At 39.5% G+C, this 23754-nt stretch overlaps 1 protein-coding gene across 5 annotated transcripts in view; it reads left to right on the top strand.

Annotated features, from left to right (window-relative positions):
- The window catches only part of MIA2 (MIA SH3 domain ER export factor 2), a 58781-nt gene extending 43007 nt beyond the window's left edge, over positions 1-15774 (top strand). For all 5 annotated transcript variants that reach the window (XM_045014251.1, XM_045014248.1, XM_045014249.1 and 2 more), the window contains 9 exons: positions 487-522; positions 2168-2235; positions 3320-3402; positions 3821-3949; positions 6914-7072; positions 8463-8594; positions 10636-10712; positions 11237-11468; positions 15222-15774. In XM_045014251.1, the coding sequence (XP_044870186.1) occupies positions 487-522; positions 2168-2235; positions 3320-3402; positions 3821-3949; positions 6914-7072; positions 8463-8594; positions 10636-10712; positions 11237-11468; positions 15222-15388 (1083 nt within the window). In that variant the 3' untranslated portion in view covers positions 15389-15774. The remainder of the gene's footprint in view (positions 1-486; positions 523-2167; positions 2236-3319; positions 3403-3820; positions 3950-6913; positions 7073-8462; positions 8595-10635; positions 10713-11236; positions 11469-15221) is intronic.
- Positions 15775-23754: the final 7980 nt, after the last annotated feature.

Genomic DNA, 23754 nt, shown 5'->3' with positions numbered 1-23754 from the left:
TGAGACCTGAGAGGGCAGCTACTGCCTAGAAGCTCCCTCCTTCGGTAGTGTGTCCCCCCTGCTCTGTGGAAGATGGGGGTAAGCGGGGTGCAGGAGCAGGGGGGAGGGGGAGACACCCTGACATTAGCCCCTTTTCCCCCCCCCTTCCTCCAGACAGCAAGCAGGAGTCTCTGGGAGCAGCTCCAAGGCAGAGGGCAGGAGCAGCACATGGCAGTGCTGTGAGGGACAGCTGCTGCACAGGGAATTTAGGGGAGTGGGGAGCTCATAGGGGCGCTGCTGGTCCACCTTGGTTCCAACCACCCACCAGCTAGCTGCAACTGGCTGCTCTTCCTGCAAGCAGTGGACAAAACAGGCAGCTGCCAAAAGACGTTAGAAGGGAGCATTTCACAGCTTCAAATGACCATGTTCCCTAATTGATCAGCAACTTAACATTGAAACAGTGTTAACCTGGAGTTCCTGTACTCTATGCATATCTCTCTTTAATAGATTACGTCACATGAGAAAAAAGCTCACGATAACTGGGTAAGTTCCAAATATTAAAATTTCTCAGGTCTGTCATTGAAGAGCAAGCACTGTAATTTTTCTGTCTGCTGAACAGACTGCATTATACCTTGACTTTAGTGGGGTGTTTCCAGACAAAAAACCTAAAGACTTGTCTGTCATTCAGAAACCTACTAACAAAAATATTTAATGAATAGTTTTATCAGATAAAATAGCTGTAGTAATTAAACCAAGTCTGTAACATTCTGGCAGAATTAAAGAAAATCACTTGCTATATATATTTAAATCCACTGGAACAAGATGATGATTAATAATTGTTTGATGTTTTGTAAATAAACTTTTTGGCCTTGTTTCAATGGCATTTTAATAAATTCCCTGGCTGTACTGTTCTGCCTTTATCTAATAGTACAAGACATTTTGTCCTGTGATAACATTCTGTTCCACTGCTTTTTTTTTTTTTTTTTTTTTTGGGTAAGAATATATTGCAAAATCCATTTATCTCTTCTCTTAAACTAGAAAATGAAAAACTCTCACTACTAATAAATACTTCAATCTTGCAAAGGGGTCTACATAGGAGAGAATCCTATTAATGTTTTAATGGGACTCCATGCTAGGGTACTCCCCATACTGCCCTAGCCAGGGTACTTTTTTGCAGGTTTTCAAATAGATCTTATTTAGGTCTTAAAACTTGCATATAATTCTGAATGGTGTGGGTTTGGTTTTTTCCCCTCTGTGTTTCCCCATGGCCAATTTTAATGTGTGCCTCAAAGAATCTAAGTCAGGATAGGTAAGGTTAGATTCTGCCATCAGATATTCACAAGCAGCTTCCATTGAAGTAAGAGTTGTGTGCATGTAACTGTGGGAATAGTTTGGCCCTTAAGTAAGTGTGTTTTATTCAAGAAGAGAACAAAAGACCGTATTTCATCCCCTCTTCCCTTCACTGTTAGATACAAACTTTGATTTTTTTCATTTGCCTGCTCTTTATTTGAAATTCATCCACTATCACTTTTGAAACAAAGAATCTTTTCAGGATTTTTTCATTAATTGTTGTTGTACCTACCGTTCTTATGAAGACATTAAAAAGAATTAATATCTAACATTATTTGATCTTGTTTTAACTTGAGATCTTACTTAAGTTTACACATTTGCTGTCAAGATTACAATCAGTTTATAATGCTTGTTTTGGATTCTATAAGGTCAATACTATTAGTAACTTTACTTCTTGGCTTCCTTTGATTTGCACTATTTTCGAATGCAGCAAAAAACTGATTTGGGGTGTAGCCTCTTAAAATTCCAAATAAGACTGATTCTGATCATGTGATGTTTTAACTATTGACTTCAGTGGAACTGCTAATAATTTACACTGATTGTGAAAAATATCTAGGATTTTCAACCTCCTCTAAGTCAGAATTTCCTAGTGTGTTGTTTTTTATGTGGATGGTTATTAAAAATATTATGCTGGTTTTTGTTGCTGAAATCCAATATATGTACCTTTTTGCACTTTCCTAAAAAGTACATGTGATGATTTCCCGTACAGTTTATAGACCTGTTTTGTGTTACAAGCAACAGGCCTACAAATTATCAGTTAGAAATACTTACTGGAAATCCAGGACGTGTACTAGTTATGAAATATTTAATTGAATAGGTTTTTTCCCCCCCTCTAAAGCTGACAGCCCGGGCAGCGGAAAGACATCTCAGTGATCTGAGAAAAGAAAATGCACACAACAGACAAAAGTAAGTGTACTGGATAGATTCTGAACAATATAATTTAGCTGTAATTTTGCTCTTTTCTGAAAGAGCTGGTGGAAAAGCATAAAACCAGAACTGACACAGCTACAAATGGGTGTGGGTAAATTATTTTTCAGATTGCGCATGACTTAATGTGTCATGGTCATTCATGTATTTTCAGTATAAAACCCTTAACTAATGAGTCCACAGGTTTGTAGGGCAAAGGGCTGCATTCCTGTTTTTCTTCTGTGTGTTAGTAATGTTCTTTGATAATGGAAAACCTTGGATGGGTGGTGGAAACATTTCTGAGTGACTGATACTTGTAGAAATGGAGAACTGTTGAGAGTCTAGACTGAGCAGGAGTGATTTCTTAGCCACCCTACAGTACAAATTGCGCCAGCAACAATCAGGTTACACAATGTTAGTAGCATGGTACATCTTCAGTCTCCTCTCCATAGTTGAAATGGTAGAAGGAACATTAGTCCATCTTGGCATAGATACTGATGGAGAGAATGTTATTCTGTTTCGGTAATGAAAGAAGGGGACAAATGAAATGTAACCAGGGTTATAGTATGTGAATGTAAGATCTGGTTAAAAATATTGAAATTAAATACCCATTTTGAGAAAGATAGCACCAGGAATTTGTTAAATGATCTCCTATATTAACCAGGAACATTGATTACTGAATGTTTGTACTCTTAAAATTGAGTACTGTTTACTTATTTAATAGTCCATTTAAAAATACTTGAAAGGAGGTTTACAGTAACTGAGGATCATGTGATATTGGGGCTTGTAACATTTGTTCCATTTTTAATGTGTGAAGTAAAATTTTTACCTATCAGTATAAAGGTGGATGAGTATTTTGAGGAATACTTAAATTGATAACTTGTTCTATGTTTGACAATTATTCTTTGTAATTTATTTCACTAGCTAATGTAATATCTTTGATACCACCTAGGAAATGGAATTCTAGATTAATTTTGTATTTCAATAGAAATGTTGGTGGAGAATGATGGATTTCCAGGAAACAGGTATGATAGTTTTTTTATAAAGTTAGAAACTTTTTTTTTTGTTCTTCCCATATTTACAGATTAACTGAAATGGAATTTAGATTTGACCTTTTAGAAAAAGATCCTCATGCTCTTGATGTTCCAGTTAGACCATTTGGCAGAGGTACAGTGGAGTTTTTTAAACTTTTTTTTTTTATTGTAAAATACTACAGGTGTGGTGGTGATGGTGTTTTGGCTTCCCCCCCACTCCAAAACAGCATATTCATAACTGTTGTAAGCACAGCAAGCATTTGTGCATGCAAATATCACCTTTTTAAAAAAAAAATGCTGACCCTGAGTGAATAAATTATTCTAGATCACTTAAACATTTTTCTACTGGGTATTTAGTCTAAAATAAGAATTTTGAAATGCCTTTGAAATTAGACTGAAAACATGACACATGGTGGTTTCATTCTAGAACACATAACAAAACCAACAGATTCATTTCACTTGTGACCCAAGTTTTGAATTTAAATTGTGAAAAGTAAACTATTATGTAGTTTTTAACACTGAATTTTAATATTTTGTTTTAACTGTTCCAGAGCATTCCCCATATGGACCCTCACCCATGGGCCGGCCTTCATCTGAAACAAGAGCTTTTCTTTCCCCGCCAACCTTATTGGAGGGCCCTTTAAGACTTTCACCTATGCTTCCAGGTGGTGGAGGAAGAGGTACAATTCTTAAATTTCAAATCATCTCTATTCTGAATTTCATTCTCCTCTAGTAATCTCTCACCTTTTTCTCTTGATGGTGACGAGCAAAAGTATTTAAAAACAGCCAATTCAGTATAAAATGAAATCCCCAGATAAACATGAAAATAATTTTTCTACTCATTTTTAAAGCAGGCCATTATGTAATACTGGACCACTAAACTATGGTTTTACTCATTGTGGCATCACTTTCTACAGAAGTGTAGGGAAACAGGCAAACTTGGTCTCTCTTGGACAGACAGGGATGCTGCCTAAGCCTTTCCTCCTTTACAAAGGTAGAATTCCTGCTCAATCTCATTCCACGATCAGCAACAAGAGTTGGTCAGTGACATCATTAGTTTCCTGAAGAGATTGCTGCTGCTCCCAGCTCTAAGAATAGTGGTCTGAAGATGACAAAGGGAGGGGAGTGCAACCAAACAGTGTGCGACAATCCTAATGGGGCTGGCAAGAAATATGTTTCTCTGGGAAGTGAGGTAGGGCTTGAAGGAAGGAGTACTTTCCTCTTCTCCCCCCACCCCCCCCAAAAATAAAATAAAATAAAAATAAAATCTGTGGCAGCCTTTGTTCAGGAGAACACCACTGTCCCACAGATGTAAGAGAGAGGGGGAGAATTTGTGACTCCCTTCACCTCTATCTCCCACAGATTCTGTGGTACTCTTTCTGAACATAAGAGAAGTGGAGGCAGGTGAAGTGTTGCCAGGGAGCTTAGCAGTTTGTTACAATGCAGTGGGAGTGGAAGTCTCTGGCTCATTCTTTGCAGAAGCTGCTTCTCCAATTACTATTATTGTTGTCTGCCCCCTAATGACCTATTCAGACCCAACTTGCTTGGAGATGAGATCCTTCCACTTGTGAAGAGGAGGAGGAGCAGCAGATCAGCGTAGGACCCTAAATAATCAAAATTCAATTAAAAATGGCATTTTAAAATTAAAAATTGAGGCCAGTTGCACTTCAAGGTTAACAATTTAAGTTCTTAGAACTTTGAAAATGCAGACTGAAGATGGAAAGTTTGGACTTAGCTATGCCACATTTAAAAAATGGTCTCTTAATTAATAATTTATTATATAAATAATAGGAGAAACTGGAATTTTGTATTCACCTTTACATTACAAATACCTTCAAATTTGAAGAGGAAACAGTACAGTAGTTATTAACAGTTGAATGGTGTCAAGGTGTTACCCCCACTCTGAACTTTTTATGGTACAGATGTGGGGACCTGCATGAGGTAACCCCTAAGCTTATTTATCAGTTTAGATCTGGTAGCTGCCACAACCAAATAGTTTAAACAAACGTTTTATGGGAGAGTCATTTGGAAACTCTGTCTTTTCTCTCCCCCCCCCAAATATTTCCCCAGTTTTTATCCCCCTTTTCCTGGCAGGATTGAGACTGATTCACCTCCCACCAATTCCTGGTGAGCCCAGATCCAAAAAACCCTTGGATCTTAAAACAAGGAAAAATCATTCAGGTTCTAAAAAGAAGACTTTTAATTAAAGAAAAAGGGTGAAAGGAATACCTCTGTGAGATTAGCCTGCAAGCTACTCTTACAGATAAGATTCAAAACACAGAGGATGTCCCTCTGGGCAAAACCTTAGTTATACAAAGAAACACAATTTGATTCTCCCTCTATGCAAAAAGAAGTCACAAAAGAAAATAAACATAATCTAATACATTCCTTCTCTAAACACTTACTACTTTTAAGAAATGTTAGATGGCTGATTCCTGGATACTTCACTCCGGCACAAACTTTTCTGAACAGACCAAAGACTGATTTCCCTCCTCCCTCTTTGAAAACATCTTGTCCCCCCATTGGTTCCTCTGTTCAGGTGTCAGCTAGGCTATGTGAACTTCTTAACCCTTTCCAGGTAAAAGAGGAATTAATCCTTAAACTGACTGTTTATGACAAATGGTCTCCAGGATGATTTGGTTCTCTGTGGGGGGCAGGAGGAAGGAATGAAAGTTTCAACTTGTTCACTTTAAAGTGCAATTCTGCTGTGAAAAGAGACCATGTATCCATAGTCCTGCCTGTTTATTTTAGTGACAGAAATAAGTATCTACCATTCATTTCATGCTGCAGAGCGAGCAAGATATTTTTAAAAAATTGGTAACTAAGTTCTGTTTTGTATAATCTTTTTGTAATTTTGTGTAAGAGAAAATAGTTTGATTTTCAGATTCCAGGCTGTTTGAGATGCTGACAGTTACGAAAAGTAATTGAAACTCAAAATGACATCATGGAGTTTCATATTTGTCATTTTTTTCAGAGCAAATCATGCTTTTTTTTTTTTTAAAAGGGGAAACTGACAACTTAAGAGTATTTTATAAAAGAATAAAGTAGTTTCACCTACTACATAGCTCCTGAGTTTTCCTTCCCATTTTTAGTGGTCTTACCACACTTCCCCTATTTCTTCTGAACTGTGAAACCAACTTTAAATACTCTCTCATTTGATTCTCTTCTCTTCCTACTTTTGAAAGTGTTGCTCACTAGAATGGTAGGTTAAAAAATTTAGTAAGTTCTTTTTTCTTTTAATTTGACCATGTCCCTTTAAGCTGCAGGGGACTGACTGAAGAACTTTTAACAAGAAGGTACCAGCTTCACTAATTGGAATGATGGGAGGATTTATAATATACTTTTTAAAAAGAAGAGGAATCTGAATATATATTCTAGATTCATCTTTTAAGGAATTAATCTTTTATTTCTTCTTTAAGCAAACCTTTTAAACACTTTCAGTAAACATGACAACTAAGCTGATGCAGCAATTATGGTGACTCAGGACAATTTACCAGGTAAATTGTCCTGCTTTAGCTATGCTTCTACCACATATTTAAAGCACTGGCACTCTGAGTTTTTTTCTTACTGTTGACAGACAGTGAAGATGCTGCAAAACATTATTACAATGTTTGAATAAACTGATATCTTATTTCTTTAATAAGGATCAAGAGGAGCAGGGAACCCTGCCATGTATGAAGCTGCTAATGAAAGAGGAGAATTGAGCTCTGATAGGTTATCTGATCCCCACAGAGCACCTTCAGACACTGGGTCCCTATCTCCTCCATGGGATAGAGATCATAGGATAATGCTCCCATCATCAGGTAAATATCCTGGGCCATCAGATATTTGTAAAAATGTAATTATAAGAATATTGGAAACTGATGTGTGTTCAGATACTAGCTACATTTTAAAAAGAAATTTTATAGTCATTGCTTTCTACCTAACTTTGACATGTAACCCTACTTTCTGTGCACAAGGGAGAATATGCTGCAACACGTGAAGGGTATAATAGGAGGTTCATTTCCCCTTGTGCACTGGTGAGTCCCAGGAGGAATTTAGATTTCTCCTGGAGCTCCTCTCCGGAGATGCATGGCTCTGTGGTGCACCAAGCATAGGACTGTATATATAATGTATAACTGAGCATTTGAGGGTTAAATTAAATGCAAATATTTTATTAGAGGCTTGTTCTAGGCATTAGAAATTCAAACCTGGAAGATTCTGTGATCACTCGAGAAATGGTGATATCTCAAGAGCTAAGAGAGAGCAGAAGCTGACCCATGGAGGGTATGTCTGCACTAGGAAATGGTGTTTTTTACAAAGAGATAGTTTAACACTTTGTAAAATCCTGTATCTTTGTGAAAACACAGCTTTTTTCCTAGTGTAGATATACAGACTGTTCAAAACATATGTGCTAAGTCACTGAAGTTAAACAGGTTTTACTTTTTAATTAAAGGAAGGCTCTGTTAGAGGTTGATTTCACCCTTGCCCCTTCAATTAAATTATTAATGCTCGATCTCCCTTGTGTTCGTCAGCAAAACCAGGGACAACCAAACTTGACATTCCTGATACATCTAAGTTACAACGTAAGCATGGGAGAACTGAGGGGGACACAACCTTTCAGGCCATCTATATACATCATAAAACAGTAAAGGGCACAAGCTCAATTTAAAAAGATATCCAGTTTCAGGTCACCTTTTAGAACATGAGATGAATATGCCTTGAATGTAGGTATTCCAGATTCAACGAAGTAGGACAGCCTCTATAGCATGGCCTGCTACAGTACATGTTAATGTAGTCTTAAAAAAAATCAAACTTCATTTATATTGAACATATGGAAATTATTCCAGACTTAGGCCCTGATCCAGCATGTAGGTCACCTGCAGCATCGGTCATGTTGGGTTCAATTTGCATAGTAGGATTTTTCTGGTATTGTATTCGTAAGCAGCAGTTGAGATCTTATTTTAAATCTGTGGTAGAATTTGATGTTGTATTTACCAGAAGTGCAAGTAGTAAGGATGCCCTGCTGGAGACTAAGAAATTAAGATAAGTGTATAATATAGGACATTTGTCTTAACATCTAAAATTAGATATTTTATTTTTTGTGAGATTTTAAGAAATCCAAAGAGAAACGGGTAGACCTATAACTTAATTAACAAAAAAACTGAGAGAGACTGCTAAATAGACTGCCTCTTGTGATTAATTGAATGGTAGGTCAGCCATATAATGATCCGACTCTCCCCCCTCGAAGACAAGAAAGATTTTATTCTAATCCTCCAAACTCAGGAAGACTTTCTGGACCAGCAGAACTACGAAGTTATAACATGCAGTCTTTTGATAAAGCAGGTAGGAATTGCTTTAATCTGCTGCCATTATGTGACTGAATGAAAGATCTTTCGATTATATAATTATGTAATAAGGTACGGTAGTAGATGAACTTTTTAGTTACCATGGCCCAAACTTATAACATGACATTCTTCTGTTCAGAAACGTATTTCAACATTTGCTAGCCCAGATACTACTTTCCTGATTGTCAGCATAGCAATCTATTCCACAGGATGGATTGTGGTCACTGAATGGTAGCTATTCAATATTTTCTTTGTAACCTCCTCATTCAGTGTGTGGTCCTGTGCTCATTCACAGCATTCAAACTCTGCACTGAATGCAACATTAATCATTTCCTCATGGGCTTTCCTGTGGGACTCATCACTGTAGCATCAAAGTGCTTCACAAATGTTACCACAACACCCTTGTGCGCTAAGATGTTGTTATCCCCTCTGGAAAATGGGGAACTGAGGCACAGAGAGATTAAGGCTAAAACTATCAAGTGTCCACTAACTTTGGGTGCCCAAATTGAGACCTATAGGGCCTGATTTTTTTTCAGAGTACTTATTATTTTTATAGCCCCATTTTATGTTCAAAGCACAGGACCCACTGACTCAGTTACAGCTGTGAGTGCTCCGCACTCCTGCAAATCAGGTCTTGGATGTTTCAGGTTGAACATCCAGAAAATGAGGAACACACAGGGTATGCTTACACTGCATCTCGGGATGAGCCTCTCAGCCCAGGTCCAGACTTGTGGTAATGGGGTTTGCACTAGCGTTCTAAAAATAATTGTACAGACCTTGCTTTGGGGTAGTGACTTGAGCTGGAGCTTGGGCTGTCAACCCCGCCCTAGCTCCTAGGTTTGACAGCTAGAGCGCCATCCTGCTGGTGCTCAGTAAAGATTCCCTTGGGTGCTTGAATGTAGTACTGTTTCAAATGGTGCTGTGTTGAAGTACGCTATGTCTACACAGAGCAGTTAATGCATAAAGTTAGTGCACTCTAGAAATCACACCTCAGTAGAGTGTACCCCACTGAGTAGATGATCCACAAAAGGTCCTTGATAATCTATTTGTTGATTGAGAAAAACTTCTCTGTGCTATGGAAGAAGCAAACCAAATATAAAGTGCAAATAGAGGTCCAGTGTTACGTGCCTGGTGGCATAAGTAGCTGACCTGGCTCACTATTTCTTTTCATTTCAGTGCTTTTTGCTCATATAAAAGGAGATGCTAAAGCAGGATTGTTGAAAAATCAATTCCCCAGTGTGTGGTTTTCATTTTGTATTGTCACTGTTTTTTATTTTAGGGAGAGCCACACTCAATCTGTCAGATTCCCTTCTGGCATCCACTCCTCTCCTCTCCAACTCTTTTCATTTTGTTTTTGGGAACATTTTTAATTCTTATGAAAGGTGCCAGAGTAATACACTGGAGATTAAATTTATCTTTGTTTACAAAACAGATCTAACACAAATAGCAACAAGGCATTGTGGGGAAACTTGCACTATGATTCTTTCTCAGCCCTAATCCAGGTTTGATATAGGGGGTGAGAGAATATTGCAGTGTCCTTGAAGATTTTGCTAAGATTGCTGCCATGTGTCTGTTGTGATGGTGGCCATCTTTGTAGGCCTTCAGACTGAAGGATAGACCACAGAAATTTAGTTGGACCAAAAGTAGCAAACCTTAGTGGTGTGGTATATACTAAAGAGGTATGTTCCCAGGCAAGGAAGATCATTCATGTTATAACTGAGAAATATAATATTGAGGACAAAAAAGTTTATTTGGCCAACAGCAACTTAGAAAAACTGCAGCTAGGTTGTGGTGCTAACATGGGATGTTTATCCTCATCCTAAATGGATATGATAATGTTCAGGCCCAGATACATGATCCTTAATTGCCTCTTAGCACATATCCAACTGCTAAGCAAGATGTCATATCTGACAGTATCCATTCCCCCCCCCTTTTTTTGTGGGGGGCAAATTGTTATTTTGCAGTAAGTTATCTTGTTTGGGGAAGAAGTGGTGGGAAAACATATCAGTGCTACTTTACTTTGTTACTTTTCAACACAGATGGGCAAGCATCTCCAGAAAATAGTTTGAGGACAGAGCCAAGTGGAAATGGAACTAAAGACCATCCCAATTTTAGTGTAAGTAATGATGAACAAAACTTAGAAAATTGTGCAAGGATTTTTTAAACCTAGTTTGTTCTAACATTAAGGTAAGGGTTTGGTTTTGTATATACTAGATCAGTTATGTTCCAGTTTGTTCCTCTTTTATCACTTTAAAAAGACACATCTGTGTATAGCTTGTGATAGCACCCACAATGTACTAGGCATGTATCCAAGCACATATATAAGACAACACAGTCCCTGTCCCAAATTAATTGACCATCTGAAACACTAAAAAGACAAAAGAATGTGGGGAAGGGGATACAACATATAGTGATCAGGGTGATGGCTTGTGCATACTCATTTCCCCACCTTTTTTTTCCTTTGACAGTTCCCAACTGCATTCTTTGAGATTAACTAGCAGGAGATCTGGCAGAGCCAGCAATAGAACCCAGGCTTCCTAGCTCAGTCCGCCATCTCTCTTCTTGAAAATGCAGGCCTCGGGGAACAGGAGAGCTCTCTTTCAGAAAGCTAATTTACCAGTTTCTGATTTTTTGCTACAGAATTTCCTAAATGTGTCTGATCACTCACTTGCCTCTGGAAGTGAAGCAATTGGATCAGGGTTTGCCCCCCCACCTCTCCCTCCAGTGAGAGCTCCTCTGCTGCCAGTGGATCCTAGAGGAGCTTTTATTAGAAGAGGACCTCCTTTCCCACCTCCTCCTCCTATTGGCATGTATGGACCTCGTGAATATTTTCCAAGGGATTTTGCTGGTCTACCACATCCTTCAGTGGCAAGTATGTAATTTCTCTTTGCATTTGTTTTCTTAATTAGTTTAAATGCCCTAAAACTACCATCCTCAGGGTGTATATGTAAATGATATTCCTGAGCTTACTATATTTCTCTAAGACCTCTTTTGGTGTTGGTACAGTCTTTCTTCTGCGCACCCTCTTTTCCTCTCCTCCAAATCAAGCTAATGTGAAGGGCATGACAAAGTAGCTAATTTTTCATAAAGTTACAGTTAAGACTTAAGTTTTATCCCAAATCTATCCATCCCGTTGCTCTTGTATAACGTACTACAGAACAGATGTACAAATAGTGATTTTACAGTTAAGGAAACTAGGCCAGATTCTCTAACCCCTCCCTGTTTCCCAGCAGGTGTAGAGCTAGCATAACCAGTTCCTATGCCAGCACCCCCTCAGCATAGACAGGATGTTTGGTGGGAGGAGTGGGGGCACTGGCAGAGTGCACTGCACTCTAACTGTTGAGGCTCATAGCCTGCTGAGGTAGGTTAGAGCAGTCCCCAGGAGCTCTAATTGATGCTAGGGATAGAGAAGATTGGCCAACAATTGCTTTAGAACTAAATTTTACTGTACCGTAAGTGTGCACTTTGACACTTAGTTGGTATTGTACAGTTGTCAGGAGATGTCTACAATGTATCTAGGAGTGAGTCTTCCAGCTCAGGTCCACTTACTTAGCATACTAAAAATAGCTGTGTAGTCATTCTGACTCAAGCTCTCAAGCCCACCCCCAGGCTTGAGCACCCAAGCACTAATGTCCAGGCACTGTCTACACAGCTATTTTTAGTGCACTAGCCAGAGCTCTGCAATGCAGATACAGGTTGGGAGACTCCCTCCTATGTGCAATGTAGACAGTATTAGTCTCTATAGCAGGGGTAGCCAACCTGAGCCTGAGAAGGAGCCAGAATTTACCAATGTACATTGCCAAATACGTCAGCAGCCCCCACCACTTCCTGCCCACCGGCAGTCCCACTGGTCAGCGCCTCCCCCTGCATTCCCGATCAGCTGTTTTGTGGTGTGCAGGAAGCTCCGGGGAAGGAGGGGGAGGAACGATGGCATAGCAGGCTCAGGAAGGGGTGGAGGGGGGGCCTGTGGCAGAGCCAGGGGTTGAGCAGTGAGCACCCTCCAGCACACTGGAAAGTTGGCGCCTGTAGCTCCACCCCTGGAGCCTATACAAGGAGCCACATATGGCTCTGCACCCACAGGTTGGCCACCCCTGCACTATAGTTTCTTTATATACTTACACTAGCTCTTCACTTTTAAAAATATCTTCTGCCCTTTGATAACAAGCCATTAGACAGCAATGTGAACTAAATCACACGCTAGCTTTAGTTTTGAACTGGAAGCTATGTAAATGAAAAGTTAAATCTTCCACAACTGGATCGCTTTTATTTTAGTTAAAGAAAATAAACTGAGATCCTGTCAAGTTCTAGCCTTCTACAATACATGTGACAAGTGCTTAGAATCTGCCAAATTAAGTACAGACCAAGAACAGTAGAGAAGATCTGAAGAGATATGGGTGCTTGGTAATTCAGTAAGTGTAGCAGGAAAATGCCTCACCACAACAGGAAGGCTAAGTGCTGGTATAATGCTACTGTTTCTGTTCCTCTATTTCCACTGCTCAGAAGATTCTGTAATGGGCAAACCACTAACTGCCCCCAGACAGGTATAAAGACAAGTCCTGATTTCAATCTCGGAGAACTGGAAGGAACCCTGAAAGGTCATTGAGTCCAGCCCCCTGCCTTCACTAGCAGGACCAAGTACTGATTTTGCCCCAGATCCCTAAGTGGCCCCCTCAAGGATTGAACTCACAATCCTGGGTTTAGCAGGCCAATGCTCAAACCACTGAGCTATCCCTTTGCCTCTATTAAGACTCAACCTATTTCATTGGCCTACCTAGGAAGTAGAATTGAGTATTGCTTGCTCTAAGATACTAATTCTACTTTATAGAATTGTTGTGATGTGGTAGCCTCTTTGGTGACAGATCTGTGGCAGGAGAGGAGAAGCATTGTGTTGGAATTTTGACAAGTTCTAGAATCTGAAGGCTGGTCTACACTACACAGTAAGGTTGACATAAGTCATCTTATGTCTGCCCAATTAAGTCAGTGTCTATACTACAGCCTTCCTCCACTGACAACTTCACCTCAACAAAAGGCATAGGGCTTACATCACAGTAGTTAAGGTGATGCAGTGTCTGGGTAGACACCACATCTCTGACAAGACAGGCAACGTAAATTTCACAGAAGAAAGCTGGGTAGCTAGAGCCCAGCTGTCCCCTGCTCTGGTGGCTTCCCTCCCTCTAAGCCATGAAATTGACAGGCCAACCTGGCTCTTGGCAGGGAAGAGGAGGGGGGTGAAAAGCTGGACCCTGTTCTCCTAAGGTGAGAGGCCCCAGGAAGCAGAGGAGGGAACCCCACCACGAGCCTATGGAGCAGCCAGGCTCCCAGCAGGGAGCTGAGAGACCAGCCTCTCAGCTTCCCATACTGCCAGTCTTAGGTTGGTGGAAGCACTCCTGGTGAGGGGACACACCACCAACCCCAGGAGGACACACTGCTGTGGCTGTAAGCAGGGGTTTGGAGTAGAGCGTGGAGCAGCCGAACTGCAGGTTTTTGCCTGGAGCTGGAGCACAGCTCCAAAGCCCTGGCTGTAAGTCATAATAATATAGGTCGGCTTACATTTCTAGTGTAGACATACTCTCAGTACACACATGTGCTATGAGAAAGTGGAACAGAGTTTGACCAATGCCTCTCAACTGGCAAAATCAAATTGGGAAGCATCAAACTTCATGTTTGAGGTCACTTAAGATGTGCTAATAGGAGGATGGAGATCAATTTCCCTCAAACAAGTAACTGTTAAGCTTCCATGCTCAAGCCACCATCTCACTCAAATGATCCCATATTCCCCAAATAGGCTCTGCAAAAGGCAAAAAAACCTCATGATCAAATGTATTGGTGCAATTTAAAATATGTGCCCAGGGACAGTTGTGTTGGGCACATTTTATAAATTCATATACTAGCTCTGTAGGAGGGACAAGATAGTGCCAGAGCTGAGTACAGCACAATTTTTATAGGGAGATGAGTTTGATCTTCACTTTTGTCAAAACCAGTTAAGGATATTTTTAAAAGGCTTTAAGGGACTATTTACTGAGGTTATTTTTTTTCATTTTCTACCAACAAAAGCTTAACTAACATCCTCAAACTTTTAAAAGGGCTGCTGTGGGGCTTTACAAACAAAATGCTTTAATATACTGTAAAGCCCCTGCTAACACCCATCACAGTTGTTCATACTCCACAGGTAGACTTGGATTGTATCCACTGTCTGTCTCCTCCAGGAACACAGGCCTTTACAAATTGAGCAAAAGGAGAACCTTGCAGAATGCCATACCTCAAGTACATATGACTATTTGAGATGGCAGTGGCATACGCATACCTATGTTAACCCTCATTACATTGCAGTACCCTGTAATTGGATACCATTGAGAGGTGTAACAACATGGTTTGGTGCATCTTCCATCTCTCTTCCCATCCTAGACGGTAGCACTGGGAATTTCTTAACACCTAGTATAAGTCTTGGGTTTTCTGGCATCATGTCCTTTTGGTTGTTTACAGACACAGGCCATTGTTAAGTTGTAAATTATTAAACTGCTAAAGATTGATTAGCACAGTGAGACAAGAGCACCTAGTCTGTATTTTTTTGGATAACAGTTTTAAAAATGTAACTAGCTAAATACTTTATAAAATCTTTAAACAGTGAGAAATCCATTTCCAGTGAGGCCTTTTTCTCAATATCCACCACAAAGAGCTGGATCTTTTCCACCTCCTCCACCTTCACTTGAAAATAGGAGTGAGCCTCCTGGGTTAATTCATCAATCAAATACTCCAGCTACAGGACATCCAGAGCCACAGCAAGACACCTGATGCTGTTGTCTGACATCTTGGGGATTAACCTGATGTACTGTTTCTATACCTGTAAGATCTTCAGTTAAGTAACTTTTGTTACTTAAGGGATTCTATATAAATACTTTGCTCAAATTGAAGCTTAATAGAATAATTCTCAAGATAGTGTTTTGTAAATAAGGATAAATTAAATGGTTTCTATTGTACAGTAGTCATTGTAAATTAAGTATTTTTAATTTGAGTCACCTGTTCTGAAGGTGTACTAAACTAGAGTAACATTAAGAACTGTCCAGCTATTGTCTCAGCTGCATAGGAAAACTCTGCATGCAAAGAGTGGTGCTTGCTGTAGGAGTAAGACAAAATGTGAAAATAACAAATGTTTGAATAAATAAAATGCAGTCACTAAACTTGTGTGGTGGTGGTAATGTTAAACTTCAATTTCTGTGTAAACTATTTGACTCTCTCTCTTAACATGTGAACCTACTGCAATGCTTGTAGTCTCTAAAGTTTGTTAATAAATTGCCCAAAGCCATTCAGCTCAAATGATTTGTATTAGTTTATAATACTATACTAGACAAGTATAAATTTCACTTAAATGCAATTATGCATTTATATTATTTAGCTTACCCATTGAGAGAAGAAATAAATAGACTGAAAGGGAAGAGGGACTTAAGCCATTCTTCATGCTTGACACGAAGTGGAGGAAAGGCAAGTTACAAACATGTTTGTTAAAAGCAAAACCTGGTGCACCAAGGAAAGCTGAACTTACCATGATTGCTTTGCTTGTTTTGAAAAATGTGGGAGTTTTAATTATGAAATCAGTACACTCTAGTGTAAATTCCATTTACATTTAGTTTGAGAACTAAAACTGCAGGGAGAGGGGGGTGGAACCCATGAGGTTAATTAGGCACCTAACTTGTTTTTAGGTACTATTGTGATCCACAAAAATCCCACTCAGCTGCTGCCTAATACTGTAAGAACCTATGCTCATTCAGTGCTTAAGTTTCTTCTCCTCCGCCCCCCCTGCCATGCACACTGCAGCTTCACTCTAGGCACCTGGGTATCTGTCTCCTGCCTGAGCATGCACACTACTGACTCAGGTAAGTAGCCAGCTACCTTAGTTCTACTTACTGCTGCCAAGACGGACTCACGAATTAGGAGAGAGATAGGTGTTCAGCTACCCAAGTCATGCAGGGCTGGTGGGGGGAAGAAAGGGGCAGAGGACCACCTACCATACAATCTTTACCTTACCTGATAGGGTTAGCACACATACCTCTCATAGGTATCTCCCATTGGTTCACATGCTGATTTTGTGGATTACACTGTTGTTCCTGTGATTTTCTAGGTGCCACAGTATTCACTGTTGCAACAACACTTAATGGTTTACACCCAAAATACTTTTGTAGTGACAGCTTAAGTGCACTACAGAACTGTCAGTAGTGAAGGGGAGGCTGGGATACATGCATTAGCAGAAACATGAACTAGTTAATACTGAAATTTTAAATTGTCATTTCCCCCACTGCAGTAAGTGTGGCAATTCTTCCCTCTCACGCCTATGGTTTCAGGCTCAGGAAGACAGGCTCAGTTCATGTTTCCACTGTTTTTTGCATTCAAAGGCTGGAATTGTTTTTAAATTGAAATATTAGGACAGCTTTGCATCACTGGGTGGATTCAACTCTTAATACAGAAGGCCTACGTTACAAACAAACATTGTATTGGGAGGGGGAATGTGATGATCAAAATTCTGAGCAATCATCCTCCATTTAATTTACCAGAAAGCCAGACAGCTCTGGCTGGATGCTTCATGAAAGAACCATGTGCAAAAAATAGATTCACTAGTGCTGTATGTATTCTAGGGCAGTGGGCCAGTTTGAAAAGAGCAACAACTATAGGCCTCGTAAAGAAGATGTCAAATATGCTGGCTCCTGTGGCTCTCCAGGGGCAAAGGAGACAGCAGCAATAATAAGGAAAAAGTGATCAAGGATCAGGTGAAAATCTAATCAGAATGGACAAAGTGGGCCTAGGACCCCTTGAACATGGACTGAGATAAATTAAAAAATTTGGTGGAGTTAGACACTAGTAAATGGCAAGAGGTTTCTTTAAAACATTGCTACTATACAAACAAGCACAGGCTGACACAAATAAAAAAAGTGGGTAGGGTAATTGTCTGAATCAAGTGCTAGCTGGGGCAGGATCACTTGAAATTGATTCAGTATGTTACTAGGAAGCCTCTGAAGTCTTAAATGTGCCCACCCTTTGGGGAACCTCTACTCGTGCTTACAGAGGCCTATGGCCTGGGAAAGTGGTCCTCGCTGTTGACAGTTGATAAATGAGTAATGCAGCTCACTGATACACTTGATTGCACATAGTGGCCCTCTCTTAAGACTAGCTCTCATGTTCTATGCTGTACTGATCGTTGCTGTAGGATAAACAGCCATTCTTGAACCTATCCTAACATTCCACAGTCACTATGAGCTACTCTTTTTTGCATATGTTTAAGTTAGAAGACTGGACCTTAGGCTGTTCATCTATTCAATCACCTCTGAGAGGTGGAAGATGTATTTCATAGGAAGTCTGTGCTGTACCATGTAATTACATCATATGCAGTTGCTGCCACTATGGTTAGGACTAATAATTCCTTTGGCTAGTAGTTTGTCACAGTGGGTATTCAGGAAACCCTGTATTTGAATCAAACAATATCATCATGGGAATCACTCTTGGAGCTAAAGGTTACCCCATCTTACATGCTTTTGAAGTGTCCCAAGGTCTTCCATGGTTTAGATTGAGGAAGATGCATAGTTAGTATAGCAACACCCATCTTTTTTCATGTCCTCTGTGTATGTGTGTATATATATATATATATCTTCCTACTGTATTTTCCACTGAATGCATTCAATTAAGTGGGTTTTAGCCCACGAAAGCTTATGCTCAAATTTGTTAGTCTCTAAGGTGCCACAAGTACTCCTCATTCTCTTGGACAATGCAAACCTTGCTTCTAGAGCAGGGTATGGGAAACTTAGTTAGCCCAAGGCAATTTGTTAGCTCAGCCTCTGGTATACTTTAACTATAGAAATGTATAATCTCACACAGATGCAGTTATCCCCTTCTTGCTCACCTTTGGTTAGTTAAGCAACAACAAATAATCAGCCAAGTGTTTATTTAAAAATGGAGTAGACCATTGTCCTTTAAAAACCTTTAACTGAAAAAATCTTCAACCTTAACATACATATAAAAATTAGTGAGTAATACTGAAGCCTGATATAGAGCTGTTACCACAACCCCTCCTTAAAAAAAAAACCCAAACAACCCAAACACACCCATCCAAAGACCAAAAGAGCACTTAGAAAAGTCTTCTCTAATTACCAAGATCTCCCATTATACCTTCCCACCCTCTCCACCCAGAACTTGATACCAGCTGCAAACCCTTTACAACTCAACTCTGCTACTTCCCTCAAAGCCACATTATTTTATATTCTGCCTTCCACCCCAAGCATCCAATCCTGACTTCAATGCATTTAAGTTGCTAAACACTATTAATCTGGAAGTTACCACATGGAGGGTTTATGCAGTAATCATTCAGAAAATCAGTTTCTCACTGTGTACATTAGAAAAGGGACATGCCATTTTGGAATTTTTTAAACTGTTTTGTTAATTCTGAGAATGTCTGGTATCCTACAGAAGTGTCTTTTGGGCATGCTCAAGAACACTTCCACCAAAACTTCACAGGTCCCCATTTTGTCTATCCTTTATTACCTGATCAGTTTCAGAGTTCTAGCTGTGGTTACTGGCTATCACTATGGTAGAACCTCAGAATTATGAACACCCAGTTACTACAGAGAATTCTTTCCTGGGTGCTGGCTGGTGAGTCTTGCCCACATGCTCAGGGTTTAACTGATCGCCATATTTGGGGTCAGGAAGTTTTTTGCCTTCCTCTGCAGCATGGGGCATGGGTCACTTGAAGGATTCTCTGCAGCTTGAGGTCTTCAAACCACCATTTGAGGACTTCAGTAACTCAGACATAGGTTAGGGGTTTGTTACAGGAGTGGGTAGGTGAGATTCTGTGGCCTGCACTGTGCAGGAGGTCAGACTAGATGATCATAATGGTCCCTTCTGACCTTAAAGTCTATGAGTAACTGAACTTGACCAGTCAACCGTACACCTCATTTGGAGCTGGAAGTACACAAATCAGGCAGCAGCAGTGACACCAAAAAGCAAATACAGTACAGTGTTAAACTACTAAAAAAAATGGAAATTGTTTCTGTGCTTGTTTCATTTAAATTGAGACAGTTAAAAAGCAGCATTTTTCCTCTGCACAGTCAAGTTTCAAAGCTGCATTAAGTCAATGTTCAGTTGTAAACTTTTGAAAGAACCATATGAACAACTCCATTCCTGAAGGGTTCATAACTCAGATTCTACTGTACTATAAAACCGAAGGCAGGAGGTGGGGGAGTGGAGAAAGAGGCACACAATACCAAAACCAGTGAATCTGATTTTACACCCATTGTTAAATACAAAGCCACGGCTTTTGCATTTTACTCTGATTCAGTTATAGACATAAGAGTAGGTGCACATTTTTACACTGAAATATGTTTTTTTGAAGTTGACATTGTCCCTTTATGTAATGGCAACTTTTACACACCTGCTCTAGCCTATAATTTAAATGCCTCTTTTCACACAAAGCATTTACTGTACTGCCTCTGAAAAGGCAGTAGAGGCTATAGCTTCTGCTAACCTAATTGGTCCTAGCTTGCTAGATCAAGTCTGCTTTGGACTATTCCATAAAGATGAACAAAGGGGAAAAATTAAAAATATATTTTTCCACTTAAGATTTTTTTCCCAAAGTTTTGCTTGCACACCAGCAACTTTTTAGAAACAAATTTAAAATCACCTCAGATTTGTATAAGGGAAGACCATACACATTAACGCCACATGGCTAATTTTAGATATTCCTGAAAAGTGAGAATTGTCCATATCCAAATTATCTGGACATTTCTGTTACAGCAAACTTGGTATCAATATCTGCTAACTAGTGACCACCACACTTTGCACAGTAGAAGAATGCAAAATCATTTTAACTCTGCTAGAGAACTTTAGAGCCCAATCTAACCCCACTGAGTTGAAGTTCCTAAAGCTTTGAGACCTAAACAGAGCACAGATGTTGGGTAAACCTCACTCCTTTGCAAAATTCTTAGTGGGACTTTCTGCCATCATGAAACAATTATCTTACAATACCATTCCTAGCAACCTCTGTGACTGTAGAAATATATTATTTTCTACAAGGGAGGTAGAGGGGGAGGGAAGTCATGATTTTTTAAAAATCAGATAACATTTCCAAGTTCTAGTTCTTCACTTTCTTCCCATTTGATTGGAAGAAAGTGGGAAAGGATACTCTGCACTTGTTTAGTTTCCTCATTATTTAAAATTTGTTTCTACTGAACAGATTTTCTGAGAAGTTTCACACTTAAAACACTCACCTATGCCAAGGCAGACAAGTCCAGAGCTCCATTAATAGCCTTACTATGAGAATACAAAACAAAACTGATGAGCAAAGAGCCTGTGGTACATTTGCAACCACCCCCACATTTCAATACAATGAACTGCCATGAGTCAAGAAAGATGAAATGTTTACACTAACCTATTTGCTCCTCCATCAGGGTTTGAAGTCAATCCTCCCTAGGTGCTTTTGAAAATCCTACCCTTAACTCAGTAGCACAACTTTAGGCTCCTGTATACACCTGCCAATTTTTTCTTGGAAAGAGTTCTAACTTACTGTACTGGATGTCTGTCTAAACTTTTCATGGTTAACAATGAAGCAATTTTATTTTGCAGTGACAGCTTTTATGATACTAAAAAGTTTAATACACAATTGCAGTATCAGTTCAGACTAATCATGTTTCCCTTAGGGTGCAACATTCCACACACGTTCAGAGGTTAAATAAAGATGGTTACTGATCAAATATAAAGGAAGATCTGTAAAATTCAAATACAATTTTGTAAGTAGTTGTACATTTTGATAATGGATTTCAACTGTACATATGATTATTTTAAGTTTAAATATTCTAGCTATTTATGTACAAACCTTTAACAAACAGAATTGGTAGGTAAGGTCCCCTGAGAAGAAAATCTAAGGGAAAAAGGAATTCAGGAGAGCTGGCAGTTCTCAAGGAGACAATATTAAAAGGCAAAACCGAACTATTCTCATGCAAAGGAAAGATAGGAAGAATAGTAAGAGGCCAACATGGCTCCACCAGGAGCTCTTTAATAACCTGAAAATCAAAAAGGAAACATACAAAAATGGAAACATGGTCAAACTGATATGGAGTACAAAAAGAACAGTACAAATACGTAGGGACAAAATCAGAAAGGCTAAGGCACAAAATGAGTTACACTGGGAAAGGGACATAAAAGGCAATGAGATGACGTTCTTTAAATATATGAAGAGCAAGAGAAAGATGAAGGAAAGTGCAGGTCCTCTATGTAGGTGGGAAGGAGAGCTAATAACTGATGACATCAAGAAAGCTTAGGTGCTTAATTCCTATTTTGTTTAGGTTAATAATGCCCCGATGACAAGATACTCAACACAATTACTATTGACAACCAGGGGGAAAGAATACAAGCCAAAATAGGGGAAGAACAGGTTAAAGACTATTTAGATAAATTAGATGTATTTAAATCAGCAGGGCAAGATGAAATTCATCTTAGGGTACTTAAGGAACTAGCAATCTCTGACCCATTAGCAATTATGTTTGAGAACACCTAGAGGACAGGAGGTCCAAGGAGACTGGAGAAGGGTAAACATATTACCCATCTTTAAAAATGGGAACAGGGATCTACAGACCAGTCACCCTAACTTCAGTATCTGAAAAAATACTGGAGCAAATTATTAAGCAATCAATTTGTAAGCACCTGGAGGATAGCAGGGTTATAAGGAATAGTTAGCATGCATTTGTCAAGAACTAATCATGCCAAACCAACTTAATTTCCTTTTTTAATAGAATTATTGACCTAGTGGACAGGGTTGGAGGAAGCAGTAGATGTGATATACCTTGATTTTAGTAAGGCTTTTGACATAGATGTTTATGAGACTGTAATGCACAAATGATGGAAATGTGGTCTAGATGAATTTACTATAAGGTGGGTAATACCTGACTGAAAGACTGTACTCAAAGAGTAGTTATCCATGGTTTGCTGTCAAATTGGGAGGGCATATCTAGTGAGGTCCCACAAGGGTCAATCCTGGGTCCAGTATTATTCAATACATGTATTAACAATTTGGATGATGGGGTGGAGAGTGTGCTTATAAAATTTGCAGATGACATGAAGCTGAGAGGGGTTGCAAGCACTTTGGAGGACAGGTTTAAAATTCAAAATGACTGGCAAATTGGAGAACTGGTCTGAATTCAGCAAGATGAAATTCAAGAAAGACAAGTGCAAAGTACTTCACTGAGGAAGGAAAAAAATCAAATGCACAACAACAAAATGGGAATAAACTGGCTAGCTGGTAGTACTGCTGAAAAGGACCTGGTGGTTATAACGGACCACAAACTGAATGAGAGTCACCAATGTGCTGCAGCTGCAAAAAAGGCTAATATGATTCTGGGATGTATTAGCAGGAGTGTTATATGTAAGACACAGAAGGTAATCGTCCTGCTCCACTCAGAACTGGTGAGGCCCCAGCTGGAGTAGTGTATCCAATTTTGGGCACCACAATTTAAGACGGATGTGGATAAATTGGAAAGAGTCCAAAGGAGAGTGAGGAAAAAAAGTAGAGAAAACCTGCTCTTTGAGGAAAGGTTGGAAACCCGCCCCCCGCCCCAAAACTGGGCATGTTTAGTCTTGAGAACTGATGGGCAACCTGATAGTCTTCCAATATGTTAAGAGTTGTTAAAAAGAGGATGGTCATCAATTGTTTTCCATGTCTACAGAAGATAGGACAAGTAGTAACTGCCTTAATTTGCAGCAAGGGAGATTTAGGTTCTATATTAGGGAAACCTTTCTAACTATAAGGGTAGTTAAGCTCTGGAATAGACTTCCAAGGGCGGGGGGGGGAGGGGTCATGGAGTCCTCATCACTGGAAGCTTTTAAAAACAAGTTGAACAAACACCTGTCAGGGATGGTCTAGTTTTAGTTGGTCCTGCCACAGCACAAGGGGCTGGACTTGACTTCAAGGTCTCTTCCAGTCCTACATCTCTATGATTCTAATAGCTAAGAGAAAGAACATGCATTCCTTTGCATTAGTCAAGAAAATGAACCATTTGTTCTGCTGTTCTAGGTCATTCTTACCCTTAAGTCTGGGAAATTAGTTGAAAGCAAACAAAAGGAATGGTTTAGAAAGAGAAACAATATTTGCCACTAGTTTTAAGAATGAACAAATTTGATGCAGAATA

The sequence above is a fragment of the Mauremys mutica genome, chromosome 4, assembly GCF_020497125.1.
Source record: "Mauremys mutica isolate MM-2020 ecotype Southern chromosome 4, ASM2049712v1, whole genome shotgun sequence".
Classification (NCBI taxonomy): domain Eukaryota; kingdom Metazoa; phylum Chordata; order Testudines; family Geoemydidae; genus Mauremys; species Mauremys mutica.
The sequence above is the reverse complement of the archived record's forward strand: the minus strand, read 5'-3'. Positions and strand labels throughout refer to the sequence as shown.